This window comes from Leiobunum rupestre, chromosome 7 (assembly GCF_980474605.1).
Source record: "Leiobunum rupestre chromosome 7, qqLeiRupe1.1.hap1, whole genome shotgun sequence".
Taxonomy (NCBI): Eukaryota; Metazoa; Arthropoda; class Arachnida; order Opiliones; family Sclerosomatidae; genus Leiobunum; species Leiobunum rupestre.
The window spans coordinates 22,578,815-22,605,916 of NC_143390.1; the positions used below are offsets into that span (position 1 = coordinate 22,578,815).

A 27,102-nucleotide genomic window follows, 5' to 3' on the forward strand; every position below is an offset into this window, starting at 1 on the left:
CTAATTCGCCAGTCTCGTCCCGTCGCTAGGTGGCCCTTTCGCGAGTGCGTCTTTCGAAGCCCTTTAACCTTCAACAACGATGACCCCTGAACTTTAGGCTCTCGGCTTGGTTCACGTAGGTGTCTTCGTCTCTTCGCTTTCATCCCGGCCTCGTCTTCGTAGAAATCCCATCATCTGTACTAGACAGGTTCGGCTTTATAGCAAAAAAACCCTCCCTTTTATGTACCGGTATAGAGTTATTCCGGAGACTTAATTTCAAACAAGAAATGTCCTTCGCTATTGTCTCTACTCGGTCACGTTAAATACAGAGAGAAAAACAAACAGCCGGATATTGGAATTTTCGGGGCTAAAGAAAATGCAATTTGTGGATTCCTTCCGACCCAAGTTTGCTTTTGGTATCTTTTCTCGACCGCGGTGCAGCTCGGGCTTCTTCGTATCCGCGCGTTCTTTCGCCGCCAACCCTTTTCCCCTAGAACCGCGGCTTTCCCGCAATACGCGCGCCATTTCTTCTTTGTTTGGAATATGGAATTTCTCCTCGGTCGTGGCCTGAATTCCTCAATTGTAATTCTTAAAGGGAGTAGCGACTAACTCCAAAAATAGCCTGCAGTGCGTGCTACTACTTGTTGTAACGTAATTAGCGCTATCAACTCCGAACCTCTGTTATACCCGGTGACAGTAATTCATTTTTCGTATACGATCTGGAAAGGTCGGGGAATTTGAAAATCGCACCTAATAATCGGGCAAATAAAATTTTATTAAAATATTTTGGTGGTTTCTTTTCGCCGGTTCTCGGATTAAAAGTGTACTCTGTTCCGGGGATGATAATTACACGGTTTACACCGCCCCATAAACTATTCGCTTGTTCCGGAGTATTAAGGGCTACTCTTTTTACTCCTTCCGAAAAGGAGGTGTAAAGGAGTAAATCGGATTTTGTCGTTTTCTCGACAATTTATCTGCTAAAAAAGCCACAGGCAGGCATTTTTGGAAAACGTTTTTACTCCGACTCAAACTATTCGCCACCACAGACGCGGAGTAAAATGGCGTCATAGCGCTACTCTTTTTACCCTACTCCGAAATCCCGGAACGAGCGAAAAGAAACCACCCATAGTGAAGCTCATAATCTTCCTAACTTTGATACCTGCCTTTAAAGGTCATCCGTACTTAGCGATGGCCCGTTTAAATTCGCCTAATAAACCTTTTTATAAATCTAATATGAACAAATATGGGATTAAATTATCATTTTTCGTAGTAAAGGTTTGGTTTTTTTTTTCGATTGAAATACGAGACTGCTACAGGCTGGTAAAATAAGGGATTCTTAATTTTAATTTTATACTCTACGTACATCAGCAAAATATAGAAATTCTAAGGAAAGTATTTTAGAAGGTATCGATGTCAATTGTTCGTTCCCTTTTTGTGAAACTACTTTGCTTTTTTTTTGTCTTTTTGCATTTTCCCGTTTTGGCGGCGCATTCCCGTGGGTATTTTTTCGCCGGTTTTACGTCATCAGTTTTATCGTCTCACCTGCCCCCCCCCCCCCCCTTCTTTCCCTTATTTCCATTTTGTTAAAGGCGGCGTGAAAAAAGGTATGAATTATTCTTCATTCGACGCTGTTTTCGGGTTCCCATGGCAACCGTCTCATCTCCGGCGGCTCGGGGGGGGGGGGGGAGAGCAAATCTCTTCTCCCCGCCCCTCTTTATTTTATGACCTCTCAACGTCGCTGCAAAAAAGGTGTAGTTCTAAGCCATTTCGTTTCTAGTGACGAGCAAGTACCGACGAAAAAGAGAGAGATAATTGCGCGCGCTAGCGCCGTTTATGTAATTATTATTATTATTAATAATAATAATAATCCCCTCCTTATTACCGGCTGCTATTAATCCGGTATTGGGTTCCGTATTTAATCCGGTCCAACGTTTATAGGTTAACCGCAAATGGAACGCGCTTTGTTTATTCTTTCTACGAACATTTACGGCCGAGATAATTATTGTCAACTAATCTTCGGTACGCGTTAACGTACGTATACGATGTTGCAACAGAGATATCCAAAAATTCAGCGACCTAGACCCCGTTTCATAGCTTGTTTTTATCGTTTGAAAGTTTCCGATAAAAATGTCGGGAGAACGTGTTCGCCATACACCCCCCTCTCCTTTCCTATAAACTGCTTGCACGCGCCGTACACGTTTCTTCGTTTTTAGATCGTCGCGTCGTAGATGGCGCCGGAGCTATACTCTGCTAAAGGGACAAATTTCGTTTTGGTTGACACCAGTGGCGAAGGTAGAGCGGCTCTTGGATATCCGAAAACCAGCTCCCAGGTCATACAGGTTTGCCGCAGTACCTGGAAAACCTGGAATTCCTGGAAAAGCCAGGGAATTTAAAAATGGACTAAATGTCAGGGAATTTCAAAAAAAATATTAAAATGTCAGGGAATTTAATTTCGGTTGCAAAGAGGAAACGTTTTCTAAAATATAGGTTAAAATACAAAATCTTGGCACAAAAGTCTTAGGAAATCTCCGGAGATGGTCAGTCAAGAGAATTTGATTGTGAAAAAACTGGCAACCCAATATAGAGGGCTTCGTCGGAATATACAGCCCCTTAGTGGAACTAGACGTTAAACTAAATTCGTAATTTTAGAGTTAAATTAATATTTAAAATATTTTATCGCCAAATATGTAAATGGCGACTTAAGCGCCGGACTATATTTTATTATTTTCCATTTATTCCTGAAAACATGAACCATTCGTGTATCGGCGAAATTCTCTCAGCGAGATCCGCGCCTTTGTTTCAATTTAGAATCGAGAATCGATTATGGCCAATGGCCGCTAACGTCGACGGTTAAAGTTAAAGACGACCAGACGGGGTAAAGTCTGCGTCCCGACGAGTCTAGATTTTTTTATCTTACGAATAGTTATTTTTATAAAATAACCTTGGCCATCTTGTTGAAATGTTGCCTCCCCGCTTCGGCTGCGGATCCGTTTTCTCTCCCACTAAAGAGTTTATGAACTCATTCTTAGGCATTGGCTGAACTATTCCAAGGCAACATTTCAACAAGTTGGGCAAGCGTCAAGTCCTTTTATGAAATCAACAATTAATCGTTCTTTCGGCTCGCACCGAGTTTCTTGCACTTTTAAAACCCGCCTACTTTAGTTTCTCAAAATGCGGTGGGCCACAAGATCTCTCGCTCCCACGTTTTGGACGTGGTAACTCTTTAACCACGATGGCAATTTTTGACGCTCTCGACTGGAGACGATGTAACGGTTCTAAGCCGGCGTAAATTGCTCCGCCGCCGATAATATCTCTCTTCTCTTCCCCGGATGGATTTTATGTACGTACTCCGCTAAGCCAACAACTATATAGGATGGAGTAAAGGCTATGAAGAGCGTACGAATGCCGGGGATGGATTATAAGGGTACGCGTCAAAACGGGTCGCGCCATCTCTTTCGGGAATTGGCAAATAATATTTCCCTAAAAATGAACGCGCTTCTAGCCCGAGGCCGACACTTTTCATATGGTCCCGAAGGTTCGAAATTAATTAGGGGTGCACCGAAGTGGGTACAGCCGATATATCAGCTATTCGTGGCCGATAATATCGGACGATATATCGGCTGATATTAACAAAGTTATCTATCATAACAGTAGTGTATATGATCAAATCATTGCACTGTCAATGTCATACCATTTTATTCTAATTTTTTATTAAAAAATTTGCAAGAGCATATCCGAATATGTTCCTATTTTACGTGATACATATTTTCTAACTCAATCGAATACCGTTGTTTTTTATTTGTTTACACTCGTAACCCCCTGTCTAAAAAAATATGATCTAGGTTCTGAAGTCTGGCGTACGTGGCGCGGCCAATCAAATAAAATATTGTCATTAGTTAGTTAATCGAGAATTTTCTTATTTTTAACGGAAAATATTTTCTAATACCGGTATCGGCCGATACCAATATCGTCGCCGTTAAAACAAAACCACGTAACTTGAGATACGTGGTTTTGTCAAAATTGACATTTCGTTTTTACACTCCAACTTACGTATATAAAAACATTAATAGGTTGCAATTGGATTTTTTTAAATCGAGAAAACAAACGTATCTTTGATATTCACAACTTATTTCGCGAAAAAGCACGTATCTTGCTTATTTTCAGCTCCTATCTCACTTCATGACGCGAAACCACGTATCTCTAAATATTCCCCTTTAGCAAAATATTTTTAAATTAAAATCCTCATAAATTCAATATTGAAACGAAATTATTTAACTATAAAATTAACTCGCGTGTAAAAACCTAACACGCGATTTCACAAGTCCCTGCAAAATTAAAAAATCCATTTTTCTCAAAAAGGCCACCGAAAAGATACGTGGTTTTGTTTTAACGGCGACGATATTAGAAAAATTGGTCGATATATCGGTGCATCCCTTAAACGAATGTCGCGGGCCTCCGAAAGATCTCTTCATTTACGTCACACTAAGTACGGATTTATTATTGAGAAAGATTTGAAATTAAATTATGGAAGATTTTGGGCCTAAATGAAGTCCCCGCTCCCGTTTAAAGTGTATTATCGCTTTGCTCGCGTAAAGTTTCTATAGACGCTCCCTATGCCAAACCCCGTAAATTAACTTCACCCTGGACACTAGACAGTAGTCGTATATTCGGTTGACAAACTGCTTTCATTTCTTTTCGTTCCGTTATTATATTTTACTCGCCTATTCGCGCGACCCAACATTTTTGCAAAACTGCTCCTTGTGAATGGAGGAAATATTTATTTTATTCACAACGTGTTGGTCACTCAAACGCTTCTGTTGGCCAAGTTTTGAAGAAAGCCCGATTTTTTGACTGAGGCATAGATCCAATGATTTAAATCAAATACTTTTCGTGCACATTCTTTAAATTACACAAACATAAATAGTAATAATAAAATTAAAATTAAATAAATTGGGTGAATTAAAAATGAATGAATGTAAAAAATGATTTGTAAACATTGTCAAAAAATGATTTGTTAAAAATGAATAGTGATAATGACAAGGGGTCACGTACTCGAAAGCTCGCAATTTTAACGTTTATAACATTAAAATAATGTTTTTAAAGCCATGAAGTATCAGTTGTGTTATTTTAATTTTATTATCAATTTTTAACCATGGATACAAAATTCAATTTATATGACGATATGACTATAAATAGTAATATTAAAATTAAATATCTTTTTCGATATAAATGATTTGTTAGGTAATAGGAGATGTATTTTTTAAAGAATTACGTGTAATTTTCTTCGCTCTAATGCGGCACTTATTTTTAATCTTAAAGATTAATCCCCTAGACTAAAATTAATTACATGTACAGGGACCCCAGAGGTCCTATAATTCCTATAAAATCCTATATTTTCTAAAATGTCCTATAACATCCTATATTTTTAGCAAAATCCCCCAAAAGCCCTATAAAATCCAACAATTTTGATATTTTGCCCATTTCAAAACCAGCCACTCAAAATTGTCAGTAAAATTGCTAGATTTAGCTTCAGGATAAATTCCTATACCGAGTCATTCTAGTCTATACTTTTGTTATTGTTAACATGGTTAGCTACTAGTATATTTTGTGATAAAATGGTTAATTAGTTTCTATTTTTTAAGGGAAAATCAAAGATTTATTTCTCTAAATATAGATTTGTTTTTAAATGCATAAAGTTAGTAAATTAAATAGCATATATAGTCCTATAAAATCCTATAATGTTGTAAAAATAGTCCTATAAAGTCCTATATTTTAAGAAATATAATAGTATTTTCCTATAAAAAAATTTTAGATTTGAGTGGGGGCCCTGCATGTATTAAAAAGTGTCACATACGTTTTCGGTTGCATTAAGAAATTTTCGTGGGACGCACTGAATGTGGTGCCCAGTGATACAGGCGCCATCTAATTCATTCGCGTTTCGAAAATTATTTTTCAATATAATTCCTCTTGGATTTATTAAGTTAATGTACAAGATGATTGGACATTAGTTCAAATTTAAATTTAATATATAAAATATAGTTAATACATCGGGGGATTGTGTGTACTTAGATGTCCGTGACATCTTGTTTTATTTAGTTTACACTCTCTTTAATAGCATATTGTAAATAGTTGTGAAAATAACATTTAATTTTTATTATTAATAATGAATATTACTTTATTGCGTTGTTAATATAAATCCAAGTAATGATAATATTTCTGTTGTGTGAAAGTTAATTATTCATAAATTTTATTCATCGTTGCTGTCGAAACGCTTCTACAGGCGCTGTATCGAATAACCTATTTTTGTCAAGTTCCAAATTTATATTTTATATTCATTGGAAATCCATTTTTATTACAAAACTGCGCTGAATTATTTTGGAATTCATGATTTGAATCAAGAAATTTACAAAATTGAAATGGTCAAAGTTTGGTTAAAACTTAAAAAGGGACAAGAAGCGGAAAGAGTTTTAAGTCAACTTCCGTGTAACTTAAAGCGTCATATCAAGAACGTATTTAGATAACTGAGAACGCATGAGTGTCGACCCGTTTACGGAAGTAACCTAGGTCAGATTTAATAAGTTAAATTATTTATTATCATTATAGACTTTATTTCTATTGCTTATTCTTTCCGCAATAAGTCAGGGAATTGGAAAATGGACCCAAAAAGTCAGGGAAATTGAAAATGGCCCCATTCTATAAAAATGGTCAATGAAAACCTGAAAAAGTCTGAGAAATTTATTCCCGAAATATTGTTCGAACCGTGGTAAACTAGTCTGTTCTCGGTAGACTAAATACGCTCGTTGTGATAAATTAGTACTTCCAAGTATCGTGCCTTCATATTTAATCCTGTTTTTTTACTCTCCGGGTCATAATTTAACACTAGCTGATAGGGACGTTTTGCTGACATTAAATACGATTTATGGAGCATATACTTTATATATAAATTTCGGACTCGAGTTTCGCTCTATCAAAGTATCTATATCCAGTTCCCCGTTCTCTCGCCAATGCTATACTGAAATATATTTTTAGCCTAAAGGGCTTGTATTTCTAGTTTTTTTCTGTCGTAACCTTGGGCTATCGTGTCTAAATAAAGTTACATGTGGGTGAAGTTACGCGTGTGCCACCCTTGTTCATTTTCTGACAAAATAAACGGTTATATATCATTTTACATATTTTATAATTTATTCGGTCAGCGTTAAAATAGCCAATAGTTTTCCTGTTTTCATTCAAATAGTTGATTTTATAAAATGTCTTTACGCTTGCCCAACTTGTTGAAATGTTTCCCTGGAATAGTTCAGCCAATGCCTAAGAATGAGTTCATAAACTCTTTAGTGGGAGAGAAAATGGATCCACAGCTAAAGCGGGGAGGCAAAATTTCAACAAGATGGCCAAGGTTATTTTATAAAAAGAACTATTGTTTTATACGAAATTGGTTGATTGTTCGTAGTGATTTGCTTTGTAGTTGTAAGGCTAATTGTCTCAGCATAGTCATTATTCTTCAGTGGTCTTGTCTATTTTCCCTATATTTTTAAAATATTGCTAAAAATTCAACTAATAAAATTTAAAATATTTACATACCAACGAGAAATATATTTAATTTGCCATTTTTCTTCGAAAAGCAATGACACTTGTAAAAATTGAAATCTCGAAGGAGCAGATTCGATTATTCATGCTATTAAACTTACGCATTTCAATTTGGCAACCCTATAAAACTAATTTAAATTGGTAATTTAGTCCTATATAATTATCCTAAAGCTTATAAAATTTTTACCGTATATAATTATCCTATTATCCTATAATTGAGACATTTTTATCCTATATAATTATCCTATAATTGGGACATTTTTATCCTATAATTGGGACATTTTTATCCTATATAATTATCCTATAATTGGGACATTTTTATCCTATATAATTATCCTATAATTGGGACATTTTTATCCTATATAATTATCCGATAATCTAGACATTTTTATCCTATATAATTATCCTATCATCTAGACATTTTTATCCTATATAATTATCCTATAATCTAGACATTTTTATCCTATAATCTAGACATTTTTATCTTATATAATTATCCTATCATCTAGACATTTTTATCCTATATAATGATCCTATAATTTAGACATTTTTATCCATTATAATTATCCTATATATTTTGTAGGATTAAATGTTCGAATTTAGCATTAGGCGGTAGAAAATTGAAATAAGAAGTTCGCTCCTTCAGACCTTTGCATTGATAGACCATCGAACGTCCTACTTTATACTCCCTTTAAAGGAGCCTTTTTTCTGAAGGTGAAAGGGTTGAGGGGGACGTGAGTCTTTAAAAAAAAGTTCTTTAAAAGGCAGTTTTATCATAGCCTAAAAAATGGGAATTCTGCCCAGTCTCAGAGAGTCAGATTATACCCCATTTTCCCCTCCCCCAACTAAAATTCTTATCCTCTTCTACTCGACTACGTAATAAAATCGCAATAAAATCTTTCCCGTACATTTCCGAAGGTTATCGCTTTAACTCTGGAATGTTATCGGATTAAAAACTTTATAATTTCAAACTAGTGCAAATTTGACAACCTTATTCCGCGACCATCAGCTACCCCATTACTGTATAAATGTAATGAGTTTGTTTCAAAGCTTTTATTATCTAAGCAGAAAAAGTACTTTTAATCTACCCGAAGCGTTAGGATATTAGGTTTTGAGGAGATTCTGATACTGACTTTACCCTTTGGGTCCTTGGGCCATTTTTTGATCGAGCACTTATTGTCAAAGTCAAGGTCACAACGGCGCCGCTTATAAAATATTTTGATATTCTAGAAATCCGGTTGTACCCGATTTGCGTTCTTGTCCCATTTAATATGCAGGGTTTCCTTCCTATGATATATAAATTAGCCTTCTGTCTATATCTTTATAGCCGGAAGTTTAATCATCTTTACTATGTGTTTTTTCATCACTCCCGCTCATAAGCATATTAATAGTCTCACTATCATCCTTTCGCTAAGGGGATGTACAGGATTTAACGTAAGAGGAAGGTTGAATTCCAAGTTTTGGGAAGTGTCCAGCTGTAAATGAAACCCTTCTTATTTACTAAAACGTTTTATAATGGTACTACGCAGTGGGATGAATTTATTGCATCAACACTTTTATTTTTAAACTTTTAACACTCGGTGTTAATGCCACTGATTTAATCAAGGAATAAAATCGCAGTATGGGTCACTAACCTGTTCTAGAATTTAAATTTGACATTTTTTTTCTTTGAAATTATGGGTCTTTAATGTCAAAATATTATCGATGTTTTTCTTTACTATAATTATTATACCATTTTAGTATTATATTAGTGTCTTTTTTGGCTTATTATATTTTATTATGAAATATTTCGCTTATTTATCAATTTATTTTAATATCATGTATTCTGAAAACTATAAATTTTTTATTTTTTTCTTCCAGGCCAGGATAGCCTTTTTACAAGGCGAAAGAAAAGGCCAAGAAAACTTGAAGAATGATTTAATTCGCAGGATAAAAATGCTAGAATATGCCCTGAAGCAGGAGAGGTATTTAGGACTCCGCTATTCTTAGACCTCCCAAGTGTTACACTATCCTCATTTTGGTAGAAAGGCTTGAAAACTTGTCAAACTAATTTTATAATGCAAACATGCGAAGCTTATTTATATTACACGCTGTGATGCTTCTGATGTTATATATTTATAAAATACAAATTTATTTGTACTTTCATTACGGAATTTTAACCCTTAAAAATTGTTAAACTTAGTTTGATCATAAGTAACATAATGTAAATAAGTAAGACACTTCCTATTGTTTTAATGCTAACTTTCTGACCAAACTTTTTTTCGACACTGACTTCGCCCAGCTCTGACTTGGACTTTAACTTGATTTGAGTTAGGGTGTTATCATCCTTGGTTGTAACCCGTCCCCCTGAATTAATGGCTTTAAAAGTCGCTTGATGACTTAGGCCTAAGGTGGTGCCTTGGGTATTAGCCTAGCTGATAACTAACTATATTTCGCCTTGGGCATATTTAGACACTAGAGGGCTCAGTGCTGAGAACTAAACCTTGATTGCGCAATAACTCTGATAATCAGTGTTAATGATAATTTTTCCTAATTGACATAATTATAGATATTATCATAAGTAACATAATAACAATAAGTATGACAATTAAAGAGATTTACAACCAAACTGATTTTCATAGTTATTGCGTAATCAAGATGTTTTCTCAGCACAGAGCCCTCTAGTGTCTAAAATATGCGAGACTTCCGCTAAGCCGAAATATCTGGTTTCCGATAGATAGACGGAATATTAGGCTAAAATGATAAAAATTAAAGTTTTTTTCTACGCCACGAGCTCATGTTTTTTTATCACGCATATTTCGCATGCGGGCTTCAAAACAAAGCCAAAGCCCCTTGTGACTCCAGAATGTGCTCTCCGATATGAGGCTTAAATTTTTAACACAAAGTATTCATCCAAAACGGTAAGTTGTGAGTCCAAGTCACAGCTTGAAGAGAGTATCAGTACCGAAAAAAGGTTCAGTTAGAAAATTAGCATTAAAGCAATAGGAAGTGTCATACTTATTGTTATTATGTTACTTATGGTTTGATGGTGTGTATCTGAATAGAATTATTAGCTTACGAAAATATTTAATTGTACTATTATAGCAACCGATTTATTTTATCTCTTACTAAAGAAGTATCCATCTATGAAATAAAAGTCAAATGCGCAGGGCGAGAGTTTCCCACAAAAACTTCCCACACCAAATCGGTGCTGAAAACTTGCATTGAATATTATTTTGCCTAAAGATGTAAAAATGTAGAAATTACACCGTTAAGGGATATTTTCTTTTACACAAAAATCATTTTCATCGAAAAAAAAGTGCTGGGGGAAGTACATAGTTATGACTATATTTATCGAAATTTTTTTCGATATATAGTCATAATTATGTACTTCCCCAGCACTTTTTTATCTTAAACTAAATTTGGGAACTTGTGAAAGTATATGTTTGAAGCTAATAACATAAGCAGTGAAGGGAGATTTTATTATATGTGTCTGGTGTTGGCTCGCGTGGCTCCTACACATTTTAACCCAGCCACTTGAATTTAAGGCAATAAAAGTCGCTAGATGACTTGTATCTAGGGTAGTGCCTTCAGTATTAGCCTAGCGAATTATTATTATTAAACAGAAATTCAATGCACATTACTAATGTAGATATGGTTTTCATTGTAGGGCTAAGTTCCACAGGCTCAAATATGGCACGGAACCCAATTCTGCTGACCTAAAAGCCCCCGTCTTTGATGATATTGGTAATTATCAAAATATATAAAGATGATGTATTGAAATTAATATTTACGTAATGAATATTGTTGTTCAGTTGATGATCCTATGGATGGGGAGACTTTATTATCTACAAATAATGTTTCCTGGAGACAAGGGAGGCAATTACTTAGACAGTAAGTTTTCATTCTACTTAATTACAGTTACCTAAGCATAAAAACATGGTAATTTGGAAAATCAAATTTAAAGTTTTAAAATCTCTAGGAACTACAGGAGTTTATTATTTAATTTTTATCGCTAATCTTGTGTCCATACTATGAAATAGTGTCTTATAGCGAAGAACAGTCCAACTACAGATTTATGTGAAAATTATAATTGCAATGTTTTTAAACTCCAGTAACATTATAACCAAAATAAAAGTGCAAAATCCCAGTGGTGGCCTATACTTTTCGTTTAACTTGGGGGCCAACAAATAGTGTTCAGTGAACTTTTCAAATAAACTTTTAAGGCTGAATAAGGAGGCACTTGTGATGAAATAAAGAGAAATCTAAGACAGTCCAAAATTCAGAAAATCTATTAGACTACACCTCAGAATATCCTGACGTTGCTACTACTCAATTCCCACCATTGCTCTAACAAAGCAACTTCTTTTAAATAGATACCTTCAAGAGATTGGTTATACGGATACCATTATTGATGTTCGCTCAGCTAGAGTTAGGACGTTGTTGGGTCTCGCTCCCACTAATCTGGACATGGAGGAGAAACAAAACTCAGCACCTACAGTCAATGGAGAACAGGTGATGAAAAGGTCCACAGATACGCAAAGAAGGTACAATACCAATGTTTCATAATTTAGTCTTTATCTAATAGTCATTAAAAATGTTTTTTTCTTTGTTACTCAGAGCACCAGTTAAAAAAATTCCAAACTCAGTTGCTGAAAATGCATTGATGGATGCGGAGGCTTCTGTTTTAGCTACTTTCGACTTCCTAGCATCGGAGAACGTTGACATGGATGAAGAGGATGATAATCTCAGGTAAAATGTTAGATGTAACATTGTTTGAAAATTTTTGTCCAATTTTTTTTCACTTTTGTTTAGTGATGAAATGGAAGATGTTGGAATAGCTGATGAAGATGCGGAAGACAGAATTGAGAGTAAAAGGTTCAAATCTAAATCTAAGGTGCGGAATCTTATTCCATTTCATATATATATAACGTTTAATTGTGGTAGAAATTTTAAAATTCTTAACTCTTGATTATTTTTGTCAGCAAGGAGAAGGTGGATCCAGGAATAATGATGATATTGGTGATGCTGAAACTGAAGAAGTCCTTTCAGAATTTGATTTTTTAGGACCTGATTTGGCGGAAGGTGCTGGTGAAGCCAGAAGTCACGCTGATGGGTCAGAATGGGGTGAGTATTTTTTTTGTTTTGTTATTTGGATGGTAAGTTTATAGTACGGTGAAAGTAGGCTCCTTTTAGAGTAGCAATGAGTAGTAGTGTTAAAGTGTAACCTTAGTAGAAAACTAGTGTTACTATAAAACAAAATGAAAATTTGCATGCAGAAAATTCTAAAGACAAGGGATGGGATATCACTCCCAAATCAGTCTTAAAATCTTTGGAAGAGTTTCGATGGGAACAAAAACGAAGGAAAGGTGGTGGAAGCGTCCACAGTAAGTTGGCCAGTACCAACTCAGAAAATGCAAAAAAAAGTTACCCAAACCACCCTCGGGGTACAGTGGAAATACACCTAACACACGCTTTCGCTACTTGGTCCAGAAGCTGGTCTCTTTGTCCTCATTGGAATTTATTTTAATTCTTTTAGCCTTAAGTTATTTTGCTATTGCATTTACCATGTTCTTAGCCCTTTTGTTTTGCCAAAAGTGGTCTTTTGCAGGGAGTTAACAGTTATTGTTGTATAATACAGTTTTTTCCAATAGTTCTTAACCTCTAGCGTTTAATTAATTAAATGTTTGTTAACAATGTAGTGTTATAATTTTTTTGGTTTTGGTCTACTTTTCTTCATCATAATACGCGCAGCCTTGCCTTGTTCTCTTACAAACCTCCTACACTCCCTTGAGTTTTACAAACTGATATCATTCAAACAGAAATGACCAAATAACTACCATTATCTTTACTTTTCTATACCCTTACAATTAAATTGGCAGTTTTCTGTCGAATGAATCACGTTGTAATGACATTTGCATTTTTTGTTTTATTTTTTACTTTGTTTTCTTTGCATGAATTTTTTCTATAATTTGCCATATTTTCTTTTGCTTTTTTTGCACGTATCTCCTTTTTTCATCACTCTCCTCAGGAATTAAACGGTCGGCAGTGCATGCTATGCTGGCCAGCCTGTCCTCCGCTAACAGCGCCAATGAGGAACAAAGTGACGAAAATGAAACTATCAATGATACGCCCTCGGAAGCCTGGGAAATTGAGAAGGAAACTAGCAATAACGATGATGCTGATGAAGAAAACCAGCTTAATGAAACAGTTATAGAGAACCCCTCGTTTAACAGCGACCAAAATCTTCCATCTACCCCAATTCCAGATAATGGTGGGTTTTTTGTGGGAGAAGTCAAATTTGCAGAAAATTTACAGTTGCCTACGGAACAGGCTGAGGAATTTAGTAACGATGGTAGGTTTTAATAGTTTAGGTAAAATTATCTAAGGGTTTTCTTTTTTTTTTCGGGGAATTATTGTAGTTTGTGCGCTTCGTGTAATTGTTGGTCCAAATTTTTATGTCCTCCTTGGTTTTATTTTTCAAGCTGTCCAAGGTGTAATGCCTCCCGCTTTCCCTGCAGGCTCCAGACGACCGTTGCTCAGTGTTCCAGGCGCTGATGAAGAAGCTCTTGAAGCTGTCCTGGGCTTAGGCGAATTAGCTGGTTTAACAGTAAATAATGAAGCGGATACTAGCTACGATGTAATTAACGATATTGTTCTTCTATAAAAAAAATTGGTTATTTATATGGTTTTTTATACTGATTCATTAGATATCCGCTACTAAAGAAGCATTTCGTAAGACATGGAATGCAAAGTACTCATTAAGGAGCCATTTTGATGGTGTTCGTGCCCTTGCCTTCCACCCTGTGGATCCTGTACTTGTCACGGCTTCGGAAGACCACACCCTGAAGTTATGGAATTTACAGAAAACTGTGCCTGCTAAAAAGTAATTTATTTTCCATACGAATAGTAAGTTGTTACTTGAGAAATTTGCTGATTGTATGGTTTTCTCATAGAACTGCATCACTCGATGTGGAACCTGTTTATACCTTTAGAGCTCATATGTGAGTTTATTTGTTATGACACTGGCAATGAATTTTATCTGAAATCTACATATTAAACTGTTTTTGGTGCTTGCAGAGGTTCTGTACTCTGTTTAGCCATGAATGCAACTGGTGAACAGTGCTTTAGCGGGGGACAGGACTCTACTATCCGATGCTGGAATGTCCCCAATTCCAATATAGATCCCTACGATTCATTTGGTAAGTATACTCTTTAAATATTTTGGTAGGAATTTTTATTAATTTCATTGAAATATTGGGAATAGATCCATCTGTTTTGGCGTCAACTTTAAGGGGTCATGCGGATGCAGTTTGGGGACTTTCCATTCACAGTTCCAAATTGCAGTTGTTGTCATGCTCTGCGGATGGCACAGTACGGCTCTGGGCTCCACAGAGTAAAGTTCCACTTTTACATACCTACACAGCTGAAGCCGGTATAGTTTATATTTTATAAATCTATTGTTAGGATTTACAAATAAATTAACATTTTTCCATACTGTAGAGGATGGTGTTCCAACCTCCGTAGATTTTATCCCTTGCGAGCCATCCCAGATGGTTGCTTCTTATACTACGTCAAATGCTATTCTGTTTGATCTGGAGACTGGTAAACCAGTGTTACGGCTTGAAAGCAATCAAACACCAGGTTGTTTTGATGGTTCAAATATGATTTCTTCCTTAACTATATTAACGCACCGCTATTTCAACAGATATTAGTCCCCAGAACAAACAAATTAATCGTATTGTTAGCCACCCAACGCTACCTATCACCATTACGGCTCATGAAGATAAAAATATTAGGTTCTTTGACAATAATACAGGTAGGTGTATTTCTGTTTTACCTTCAAATAACGCTAAAAAAACCATATTTAACTTGCGTATTACAAAATTCTTTGCAGGGAAAATGGTACACTCTATGGTAGCTCATTTAGACGCAGTAACGAGTTTAGCTGTTGATCCAAATGGTCTTTATTTGCTCTCAGGAAGTAAGATACTTCACTTTTTGATTCCTTAAAATTGAGTGTATTGAATTGATACTGATATATACTTAAATGTAAGGTCATGATTGTTCCATTCGGTTGTGGAATATGGATAACCGAACCTGTGTTCAAGAGATTACTTCTCATCGTAAGAAGTTTGACGAGTCAATATTCGACGTAGCATTTCACCCTTCCAAACCATATATTGCCAGCGCGGGGGCCGATGCTTTGGCCAAAGTGTTTGTATGAAGAGTTAATTATCAGTTTAGAGAATTAAGCGCGAGTTCTCCCACCCCATGCAAAGCAGCCGTTTATAAAACTCTTTAGGGCAAACTATATATAAAGAAATAACATCAGCAAGGCCATATGGAGGTGAATGTAGTACTATTGAAATAAGTTGGAAAAACTGGTTAACACTTACTTTAACTATCTTCTTGGTGTGTTTTAATTCCTCCCATGAGTAATTACAAAATGATCCAGGAGCAATCGGGCAGCAGTTTTAATATTTAAGTCTTATTAATCTTTGAAAAAAAAAAATCCTTGTGTACAGTTGAGCATTTTGACTTTTTTCGTTACCTTCAAATAAGGGAGAATATATTGAAGACTTTTCCTTTTATAACAATACCCTTTATTGTTGGGACTTTTGGTTTAGAGTCAGCAAAACGTGGGTTAAATGTTATAAATGCCAGCTTTCTAGTGAAGAAAATCCTCGGGTTTACGAACATTGCTTTAAAAACAACTGGGTTTTATATTCATTGATGTTTGTGTGATTAATTATTAGTTCGTATTTTTTCACTTTTTTCCTACTATTGAATAATCTTAGACAATTCTATTTAATTCTCAATTTTAAAACATTCGCGTAATCTTATATTGAAAGATAAAAATCTAGAAAATTTTGTTAAAAGGAGGATATTTTGCTCGAGTGTGGACCAAAATTATTATTTTCTAGTTTTGGTAGTCACTGGATTAAATTTCGCGTTTAAACTGATGAACTTTAGAGATTTAAAACTGACAAAACAATGTGTAATCGAAACTAAAAAAAAATCCAATTTTCAGGAAAAACATGAAATGGAAATATTTTAAATCCTAGCTCGTATATTTTCTCCCTTTGTGTGTAAAATCAATTTTTGTACATAGGTTGAATGAATGTGTAATTTTTTCGTGAAAATTAGTCAGAGTATAAAAAAATTACCTAAAAAAAGATGGTTTTCGTGTCGAAAAAATCCTAAAAGCGAAAAAATCCTAAAAGCGTAACTGCAAAAAAGAATTCCAGCACTTTTTTGCGCACATAAAATTTCATCGAAAGTCCCCCTGAATGCTGTTTTATTTTTAGTGTAGTAATAACTAAATTGGTTTTTTTAATTAGGAAAATTATACTAAAGGACGTATGAACTTTGTGAAAAATGTTATTATCACATTCTTTTCTAATTAAAAAAAACCCAACATGGCTTTTTATATAGGTAGTTGATTTTCAGAAAAAAAAAGAAATTGTCAATGTACAGTGTACAGTCATTATGCACTTCTTAAACGTAGATGTTATATTTCAGCATAAGAAAAAAAATGGCCATTTTTGGGTCATTCATTACTCATCCCAATAAATGCTATGGCATTTCTAATGAAAACTAGAGACGGAAAAAACGTTTTGGAAAGTTTAGGAAATCAATAATTTTAAAATTATTTATTGCTTTAGATTATTAATCTTTTCCTAAAAATCAATAAAATGACAGTGATAGATCTTAATAAAAGAAACTAACGCAGGATAAGCAAAAGTTAAATTGTTTAAAGAAAAACCATAGTAGCTCTTTAAAAGAAAAACCTTTGGCCATGTGCTTCCTTTTATAAGAAAAAAAAGAATCATAAATCCTGTGAAGGCAAATAAAAAGTGTCAGTTTGAAAATAGGTGTTCAGTTTATAAAATGACAAAACAGGATTTAAATAATTTTATTTATAACATTGGCGCTCCATAGGCATCTGGCATTCTCTCAATGGAAAATTTATGCTGGTATAAATACATTATAGGTACACCGGGGATTTTTCTAATTCTCCTTTTCAGATCTTTATCACAGGTTGCGACAATGTAGCATTTATGCTGTAATTAAAGCTTATAGTCTTGGTATTTCTCTTATGAAAAGTACAAAAGTTTGGATAATACCTGAGTAACTCTTTGAACTAAGCAATCATCAGCGTATGTTCCTTTATGACTACATGGTAATCGTTCAAATCTAGGGTCTTTTGCTATCCTTAACGCTACACGATACTTGCTCCCAAGTTTTTCTAACTCTCCTAAAACGCAGTCAGTCACATAAGGAATACCTAAACAGGCAACGACATTAAAATAAATTTGTAAAATACAGATTTTCAAGTTCAATATTTTATAGTCACATTTTGCATATAGACAATCCATCATGGATTGAATTATGTCAAGTTTGTTTTTTATAGCAAAGTTTATGAAGTTTGTATCCAGAAGAACGTGAAATGGTGGTCCCAGCTGTGTATTGTACTTGAAAAATAATGCGGAAGAATGTTGAGGACTGAGATAAAAAATTTAAAGGATGTTAAGCTACTTCATTAGGGTATCAAGTTTTAAAACTTACGCCTCCGTTATTTTAATAGCAGTTGGATCAATTTTCTTTTTGTTTTTTACAACTCGATCCTTGGCTTTCCTGTTAAATATTATTAATTTAAATGGATTGTGGTTTATGTATTTCAGTGTGTTAATATTCACAATCTTGGGTCATGTGAACTTATTCTCTTCTTCATTTGGGCAAATTTGGGTCCTTTTGTAGTTTTTCCTCTACCTTTAGCCTTCTCAAAATATTAATATCTCATTTATAAATTAAATCTACTTTAACTTCATATTTAACTTACCATAATGAGAGGAATTAAATGTAGTAGTCAATTTTTGTGACTTAAATCAAAAGCCAGACTCGTGGGGATAGTGGCTAATTGGCAATAGATGGCACTAGCAAAGTACCTTAAATTTAAGTTTAAAGGTCAATATAGGCTTCAGTTCAGCTCAGTTCAGTTCAATTTTTACCTCCACGAGGGTAATAATAAAAATAATAATAATCAGCAAGGCTAATACCTTGGACCAAATGTTAATATTTGGTCCATGCTAATACCCAAGGCAGCACCTTTAACCTTAGGCCTAAGTCATCAAGCGACTTTTGAAGCCATTAATTCAGGTGGCTGGGTTACAATGCGTAGGAGGGTGGTGACAAGCCCTGCATGCCACGCGTTCGAGCCAACAGCTCCCTACACTAAATATTACCGTTAACCTCAACAAGTTTTTATGGAAGGGGAAGCCCCTTAAAAAAGTACTTTTTAATTCAGGGAGGCTCCCCTAGCTCGCGCTAACGGGGCACGGGATAATAAATTCACCACATGGGTCGTTTGTTTGGTTTTCAGAGAGACCACCAGCTGTCTAAGAGATGTTTGGTGGCCTCCGTCGTTGGTGTACTTGGATTGACCGAGGTCAGTCCAAGCCATCGGAGAGCTTCCGGAGCTGAGGGAGGTTCTCTAGCAGGAGCGGATTCTGTCTTACGAATGAATTCGCGTTCCAAGACTAGGATGTGGGCCACGGTTTCGGATGGGGCGGCGCAGAGTTTACAGTCCGGCGCACTGCCTAGGTTCGAGCTTAGGAAATATAGTGCCATCTGCCTTAATATCCGTAAACTAAATATGTGAAGAAATAGCAGACACCTTTTGAATTTCTAGTTTTTCCGGTTGAACTTTCAAGTTTCAACTGTTATCATAGACCAAGTAACGATGGGCTCGACACTCGTCTAAAATGCGTCAAAAATCTGAAGATCTTAAAATCTTTTCGTCCAGATTTTAAATTTTATCCGGAATTTCATAAATTCCAAATTTTAGATTTGATTTGCAAATTTCAATAAGATTTGATAAGGATTTGAAAATTTGGATGAGATTTGATAATTTTAACGAGATTTGATAAGGATTTGGAAATTTTCATGAGATTTGATAGGGATTTTAAAATTTTAATGAGATTTAATCGTGATCGTCATTTTAATATTTTAATAATTTGACTTTTTCTAAAATCTATAGCTCTTTCGAGCTCGGTTCGCATTTAACCATTTCTGTCATTACCTCATAACGATTCAAGGCGCTTCCAACGTGTGACCGAAGCTTTTGAGAATCGCAAATTCCCGGGGCCAACTAAGCAAAAAATCGGTGAAAATTCTGCTCTGAATTAAAGTTTTATTCTGCGTATTTTGCAACTCGAACTGTTTAATGCCATGGTCAATATCAAATTTTATCAATTTGTACCTCTTGTTAGATTGCCAAGATACCCAGATTTGTTAAGCGAACATTAACATTTGGGTTTCCACGCGTTCGCAAATTCATCGTACCCCTGAAATCGCATTTCCCTGCTGCTTGGTTCTGTAGCCCAAACTTTGAAGCTTTCTGGCGCTCTTTTAACTCATTGTGGGAAAATGGGGAAAAACAGGCATACTTCTCAACTCACCCTGTATATGTGACTACTGACTTCCGTGTTTAAAACTGCTAGCATTAGAAAAAAGCAACACTGCAACAGCCGTCAACGCCAGTTTTCCGATCCGCGATATCGGCCGGCCGCGTTCGTTTAATTTTGCCAGACCGCCCCCTACATCTAAGCAGTACGGGGCCATGGCCCCCTTTGCCCCCCTCACGCTACGCCACTGCTTAGCTTTCGAATTTCCAGAGGTGTGTTAATAATTGAGTTTTAATGTGAAGAGAGGCAAACCTTATTGAATTTACTTTACTAATCAATCTAAAAGTGTTTAAGTACTCGGTTTATTACGACTAAATTTCGATATTACCAACATGTCAGGGATTTTACCGTTCGGATTTTATAGTAATATTAAAGTAGTATTTTTTCGATAGGCCAAAAAATTTGAGAAATTTGAAAAGATTTGCCAATTTGGATCAGAAATTTGAAATTTTTAAATTTCCCGTAGAAATTTATGAATTTTTGCAAGATTTCATAAAAATTTGCGGAAAAACCATCAAATTTTATAACATTTATTAAATTTGAGAAATTTGTCTGAATCGATGACAAAATTTCATCAGAAATTTGAAATTTGGAAATTTTCAAAAATCTGGCGTGTACGAAATTTGATAGAGTGTCGGACCCTTCGGTTATGTAGAGATAATTTTGAACGAGCAGACAGCTTTCATATATTCAAATTAAAACTCGGTTGGTAGGCGGCGATACTTATGACCAAAATTTGAACTACTCACGAAGCACGAAGCCTATACCAATAGAATTAAAATAGTAGCATAGTAGTTTATTATCACTTGAGTTACATGATGTGATTTTTTTTAATAAAATGGGATTGATGAATGATGAATTTATGATACGCCATATTCGCCATTATTTATGAATATTTAGGTACATTTTTCACCAGTCAAATTGACTAGTAAGCCCCCAGATTTCGATTAATTTTAGTAGTCAGAGCATTTATTTTAGTAGTTAAATGCCGTGACTACTGCCTTATGTCCAGCCCTGTTTGAAACCCCCCCATCAATTTGTCTGTTTCAATAACATTACCGACATCTATCGATTTCAAAATTTTGCACTGACAATTGTGAGTAAGGCTAAACCGCTCCCGGACTCTCGTGCACTAGGATCATGTTACAGACTTCCTACAAATGCGACACTGTTTAGTTTTCATTTAAGTCAATCGGACACCTGGGGGGGGCTATTCTGTAAACATTCGAATGGGAATTCAATCTCGATACCCTGTACCATTCGTCGAGATCTCGAAATTCGAAATCTATTTTTCGATCGAAAACTGGATTTCAAATGCTTACAGAATAGGCCCCCAGTACTCACAAGGAGAGTATCCGAGGTGTTTATTGCCGATTTTGTTCAAAGTCAGCCGTTATGTAGACCTAAATGAGATATGAAATTTCCCAAAAGGAGACGTTGCACTACCCATTCGATTTGCCATGGCAAACGAAAATTTTTTTGAACCCTTAAAACAAAATAAGATTTTTTCCTTATTTTAAACAAACATTCTTACAATTTTACCCAAAAATGTTCCCATTTACCCATAGAAATCGGATATCAAACTAGAACGATTTTTGAAATTTTATCGCGTGGTCCGATTAGAACTTTTAAAGAACCCTCCCTTTGGCCTATGCTTTTCGTTTTGCCCGTGCCTACGTTACTAAAGTTACGCCATCGGCGCCGCACTGGTGAACTAACACTCTATTTCGCCTAAGATTAAATAGCCGACTTTAGCTCGGCGCTAGCGCGGTTTTTTTTGACATCTTTTAAGCCACTTATGTTTAATTAAAGTTGAAGAATGGCTCAAAATTGCGTAATTAAATCGTTTAAGAGTAAATACACAAAATAAAACATATCTTTTCACAGATTACTGTTAGAAATTGTTGTTTTACGCGCAATGGTTATGGGGGAAACCGGTCCCAAGTAATGGGTTTTCTCGAATATCTACGTTAGTATTGTATGTACGACTATAAACCCAATTACAAACATTAGGGCCCGACTATTTCCTACAAAAAGTGTTCTATGAACATTGTACATACGAGCAATCGTTGTGTCATATTCACGGTTTTAACGTTGTACCCGAAACGCGTCTTACAATTTTGCGCCTTCGTTGACTTAAAACGCGTCCGCCACTCTTCATGTAACCGCGTTTAAAATTTATCACCCAGCTAACTCTTGGTATTTCTGCAATAAATCGCTTGAAAATGAAGCTATTGTGAAGGTTGTGTGAGAGAAAATGATGGGTCACTTCAATATAAGTTCATATTGACTGCCGTAAGGATTAAATACTTTAAATTAGTATATACATTGTGTATTATTTCAACGTTAAATATAGACCTTAGAGCCAGCAAGAATATACTTATATAATCCTTTAGCAAAGACAGTTTCTCTAAACAAAAGTACATCTAATTTTAACAGAAGCAAACTGAAAACCTACTATAAACTATATAAGTATTATAAATAGTTAGGCCTATGCGACCAATGTAAAATTCCCAAACAAAGAGTGAAGTAAAATTTAACTTTTGGATATGAGCTAGCTAGGTAACATATAATTGCAAAAAAATAACTTACAAGAGTCTACTTGTAGGGGGAGCCAAAAACACTCCTCTCTGTAAAATATCAACGCTATCTATAATTTTTTTGTACATAGAGGTGCCATTTTAAAAAATTTGAACCGGGCGCCATAAACCCAGAGATCCTGGCAGTTATAGAGATGCGAAACTCCGCCGAAAACCTGACAAAAAAATGCAAGCATCAGCGCCGCCCTTCGGCCGGAAGGAAGCGCTCGTTACAAGCCGAGAGACGTAAAAATTGTAAACAACGGTAACAATCCTAGGATCTCTGCGATTACTCCCCACGTACAGGCGTCGCTGCGATCGGCAAAAATTTAAAAAAAACTGATTTGCTTAGGGTATAGGGAGTTTCGCATCTCTATAACTGCCAGGATCTCTGATAAACCCTCGGTACGCCTCGGTTCACGATGTTTTACAACTTACCAGAGGTCTCTGAACTTACGTTAACAAAAATATTGAGATATCTTGCAAAATAACTTTAATAAAACCACACTCCAAAACTGTCTGAATCCTTAGCCCACGGACAACTACGGTCATTTCTTCTTTCCACAAATTTCTTTTCGCCCTTTCCACACGGATTTTTAACTAATCGCTCTTGTCTGACAAATTTGTTCCACGCTACTAACACTTGGTCCAGATGGCTTGACGAGGGTTACACCGTGGACGTCATTGACTTGGACTTCTCCAAGGCATTTGACTCTATCCCTCACTCGTGCACTTCACTCTGCAGGTGTCGTGGGGGACGCATAAGCGTGGATTGAGAACTACTTGCATGATCACCGTCAACGGGTTGTCCTTCAGGGCGAAGCATCCTCCTGGTGTCCTATTAATTGGAAAGGGTGTCCCCCAAGGAGCGATCCTGGCGCCCCTACTTTTCAATGTACTAATAAACTCAATGCCACAGGCAGTCGTCTTCGGGCTCTTATTGTTATTTGTGGACGACTCCAAACTATCAGCCAAATTAAAGTCGCTCTCCGATTGTTCGCGTTTGCAGGCGGACCTTGATTCGGTTACAGTCTGGGCCACTAAACACGGGCTGTCCTTTAACAGTTCTAAGTGTTCGGTGCTCCATCTTGGATCCAAAAACCTTAACCATACTTATTACGTCACTGGGGTACCACTATAGACTACTCTCTCAGTCAGAGCGTGACCTCGGTGTCATCATTGATCCTGCCCTAAAATTTAGCTCTCACACCAACAAAGTCACTAAACGTGTTCGTCGCAACCTCTACTTTCGCTCCCCAAATATTATTCGCACACTATACAATACTCTGGTTCTCCCAATTTATGATTATTGTTCCCCTATCTAGACCCCCACCTTGCATCTGATCAATTGGCACTTCAAAAGGCCCAGAACCGCTTTTCCAAATTAACCACCAAATATAAATCCCTTCGTGCACCCTCTCGACTTAAATATCTTAAAATACAATCAGTTACAATTCGACATAAAATTAACAACCTTAGTTTTCTGCATAATTTTTTTTTATAACAAACCAGGTTGTTGACTTCAATGAATTCTTCACTGTACCTGTTGGTTCGCGCACAAGAGGTCATTCCTTAAAACTAAATAAGCCCCGAGCTCTCACTACCACTCGACTTAATTCATTTGCTCACACCGTTATAAATGACTGGAACTCTTTGCCCAAGAAACTATTTCCCTTAAAAATTATTCCAAATTTTGGACCTCTTTAATAGACCATTTCAATAAGTATTAGATATTTTTTTCTTTTTTGTATTTAATAACCTGTTTTTCACTGTTCCCTAATCATGTACAACCATGGAGAAATAGTAACAGGAGGACTTTTGTCCGATGATTCTGGTCCCCCATCCGTAACAAGTTACTCCCACAAACGGGAGTAAGGGGGGTGTAAAAAAAGGGGTTATCCTGGTACGGATTGTCACGCGGGTTGTTCGTAACGCGACTTCGCGCCATCTCTCCACAACTAAACGTGTAACGGTTTCTCAGAAGTTTTAATTTTTTTTTATATTTCAACAAATTTAGTTTTACACTTTTTATATATACAATACTTCCCCATTTCTATGGTTATTTTAAATTACACTAAAGCTCTAAACGGTAACAGAACAAAACCACGCAAACCGTTTTTCACATTCCATTTTATTTTCAAAATAAAAAACACACCGCTAAGGAAAAATTAAATCTAGATGGCGCCAGCTAAAGGGGACTGCTTGGTAAGAAGATTTTCCCAGGATGCGCTCCCCACGTTTTCAACCCACCCCACTCTCCCACTTGTGGGGTACTCAAATCACGGGTCAAATCAGAGCTTCCCTCGACAAAAATTCTCCTGTTACTATTCCTCCATGGTACAACTAACATTTGCCCCCCTTTTTTCTGTTATACTCTAGTCCAGCCTTGGAAATAAGGTTTTTTTTTAAACTGGTCCTTATGACCAGTGACCCCCTAGCATACAGACTTGGAACTAGCGGGAGTCTTGGGGCCAATGGCTCTTAATAAAAATCAGTGGGCTCTTAAAATAAATCATTCGAACGGGGGTTGCGGGCCACCGGGGCTCTCAATTTAATTAAAAAATATGTATTAAACATTGTACGGAAATTTCTGGAACATGATTTGTACGCCGTTTTTGAAACTCTGTTTTCCCATTGAGTTGGGAATAAATAGAGGTACAAATAAATCTGGCTAGCGCGGGACCAATTTCGTTCAATATGGAGACTTTTTAAACTATATCGTTCAACCGTGGCGGCATCTGTCTCTAGTGGTGGCAACTATATTGCAATTGAATTTTTGCGCGAATCATATAACTTTACAAAATATAGATGGCGCTACCGCCCAATTATAAAGATGAATATCGTACAGTCTTTTCAGAACAGGTCCCGGGTAACCATGGCAACCAAATGGTAATTGTAATTCTAGCAGTATTATTCCCAATTCAATGTGTTTTCCTACCCTATACGAGAGCGGGATCTAAAGTTACAAATGATTATGTATGGTATTATAATATACTTGCTTGTTTTAAAGTTAATAAATGTTATGTAAGTAACGTAACCAATTTTTATTTTCCTATTTTCCCTACCTAATTTTAAATTTTTCCCCCAATCCCCCCCCCCCCCGCTTGGGCCAGTGGCTCTCAATAAAAATAAACTTAAGGGGGGTCGGGGGCCCACAGGGCCCCCTTAAAAAATATCACTATTTCCAAGTCTGCTAGCATATGAATTATTAAACTGGTCCTTATGACCAGTGACCCCCTAGCTTATGAATGATTAAACTGGTCTCATATAAAATGTTCTAATGTCATTTTATAAACCTAATAAAGCTTATACTACATGTTTAGAAGTTAGATTATGTTGGTAACATTAACTTTACACGTATTCAAAATAGTTAACTTTATTTTACGAGTACCACAAGAATAGTACAATATAGTACTATCTCACCTAAGACTACTACCATAGCCTAGAAGACCCTCGTAATTTACCGTGTTATCTCTCTTTCTCTAGGCCCCGTAACTCCAGAGTCCCCGGTCCGCTACCGCGTAGCCAGGGTAGCCTACCGTACTCGGGGGAAAGCTTGACTAGAGGATTGAGGTTTGAGGCCAGAGGGGGGGTTAGACAGTTCCACTCGTTTGATGGATGCGAGCGAAGGGACTCTACATAAAACCTCGACGTGTGGCCCCGGCGTTAGTAAGTGGAGTCGCTGTACCAAGGATTCTCCTTGGCTGTACATAGAAATCCAGTGAATAGGGAAATCAAAATTGATATAAACCTTGAATTAATAGCTCATCTCCTATTATTTGGAATTATTAAACTGGTCACCTTCTGTTTTTTTTTGTTATTATTTCGAATTAATAAACTGGACACGGTGACCAGTGACCCCCCAAATTTTGAATAAATAAACTGGTCTGAGCAATTAATTAATTGGTCTTTGACCACCTGACCACCGTTATTTCCAAGGCTGCTCTAGTCCCCATCGGGCATTTTTTTTTATTCAAAGAAGAAAGGGCTGATTGAGTCTGAGAAGACCGCGAGCCCGGCATCGGGCATTGTCTGTAAATAATTGTTTTTTACATTCTTTTTTTTTTCTTTTTCTTCTATCATATTATGATCTCATTGTGGTACATTATATTCTGGAACCACACTACTTAAAATTTGTATCTAATCCGAAGTCTGTATCAAAGATAATTTAAACTCGTACCCTAGATTCGAATATTGAGAGCTCGTTTAACCTTTTCCGGCACGTGGGGTCCATCGGTTGCGGTAAGGCGCAAACCATGGAGCGAATTTTTTCTGAGTTCCAGCGGGAAGTGGGTAAACACTATCGGCAACGCGCGAGAGAGTGATTTCGAATCTAGGGTACGAGTTTAAATTATCTTTGTCTGTATACAAGTCGGCAACGGCTTCACAGAATTGTTATTGTTCAAATAAATAAAAATACGCGCCACAATTTTCACCAAAAATTTGACGATCCTAAGATTCACTTGATGGCCGTAGGTCGAAAACAATAAAGTTAAGCTATGAGTTACTCC

At 36.2% G+C, this 27,102-nt stretch overlaps 2 protein-coding genes across 7 annotated transcripts in view; one reads left to right on the top strand and one right to left on the bottom strand.

Moving 5' to 3' along the window:
- Window positions 1-16,975, top strand: part of Cka (Connector of kinase to AP-1) — a 32,378-nt gene extending 15,403 nt beyond the window's left edge. The window contains exons 2-19 of one of the 5 annotated variants that reach the window (XM_090154796.1): window positions 9,424-9,527; window positions 11,213-11,289; window positions 11,358-11,436; window positions 11,919-12,089; window positions 12,163-12,294; window positions 12,358-12,439; window positions 12,528-12,669; window positions 12,822-12,929; window positions 13,574-13,897; window positions 14,028-14,182; window positions 14,253-14,428; window positions 14,499-14,546; window positions 14,623-14,744; window positions 14,810-14,977; window positions 15,046-15,186; window positions 15,251-15,361; window positions 15,440-15,526; window positions 15,600-16,975. In XM_090154796.1, coding sequence (XP_090010922.1) covers window positions 9,424-9,527; window positions 11,213-11,289; window positions 11,358-11,436; window positions 11,919-12,089; window positions 12,163-12,294; window positions 12,358-12,439; window positions 12,528-12,669; window positions 12,822-12,929; window positions 13,574-13,897; window positions 14,028-14,182; window positions 14,253-14,428; window positions 14,499-14,546; window positions 14,623-14,744; window positions 14,810-14,977; window positions 15,046-15,186; window positions 15,251-15,361; window positions 15,440-15,526; window positions 15,600-15,769 — 2,397 coding nt within the window. In that variant the 3' untranslated portion in view covers window positions 15,770-16,975. The remainder of the gene's footprint in view (window positions 1-9,423; window positions 9,528-11,212; window positions 11,290-11,357; window positions 11,437-11,918; window positions 12,090-12,162; window positions 12,295-12,357; window positions 12,440-12,527; window positions 12,670-12,821; window positions 12,930-13,573; window positions 13,898-14,027; window positions 14,183-14,252; window positions 14,429-14,498; window positions 14,547-14,622; window positions 14,745-14,809; window positions 14,978-15,045; window positions 15,187-15,250; window positions 15,362-15,439; window positions 15,527-15,599) is intronic. The other 4 variants (XM_090154797.1, XM_090154798.1, XM_090154799.1 and 1 more) reach the window with 4 other exon arrangements.
- A 470-nt stretch (window positions 16,976-17,445) lies between these two features.
- On the bottom strand, window positions 17,446-18,470 carry Bka (FCF1 rRNA-processing protein Bka). 2 transcript variants are annotated; one of them, XM_090154803.1, is made up of 6 exons: window positions 18,389-18,470; window positions 18,246-18,325; window positions 18,115-18,183; window positions 17,903-18,051; window positions 17,673-17,833; window positions 17,446-17,609 (listed from the first exon to the last, which is right to left on the bottom strand). In XM_090154803.1, exons 1-6 carry the CDS (start codon window positions 18,389-18,391, stop codon window positions 17,466-17,468), a joined length of 606 nt encoding a protein of 201 aa, XP_090010929.1. In that variant the 5' UTR covers window positions 18,392-18,470; the 3' UTR covers window positions 17,446-17,465. The 2 variants fall into 2 exon arrangements, with proteins under 2 accessions (XP_090010929.1, XP_090010928.1); XM_090154802.1 differs by having other exon boundaries at window positions 18,246-18,328; window positions 18,389-18,464.
- Between the last annotated feature and the right edge of the window lie 8,632 nt (window positions 18,471-27,102).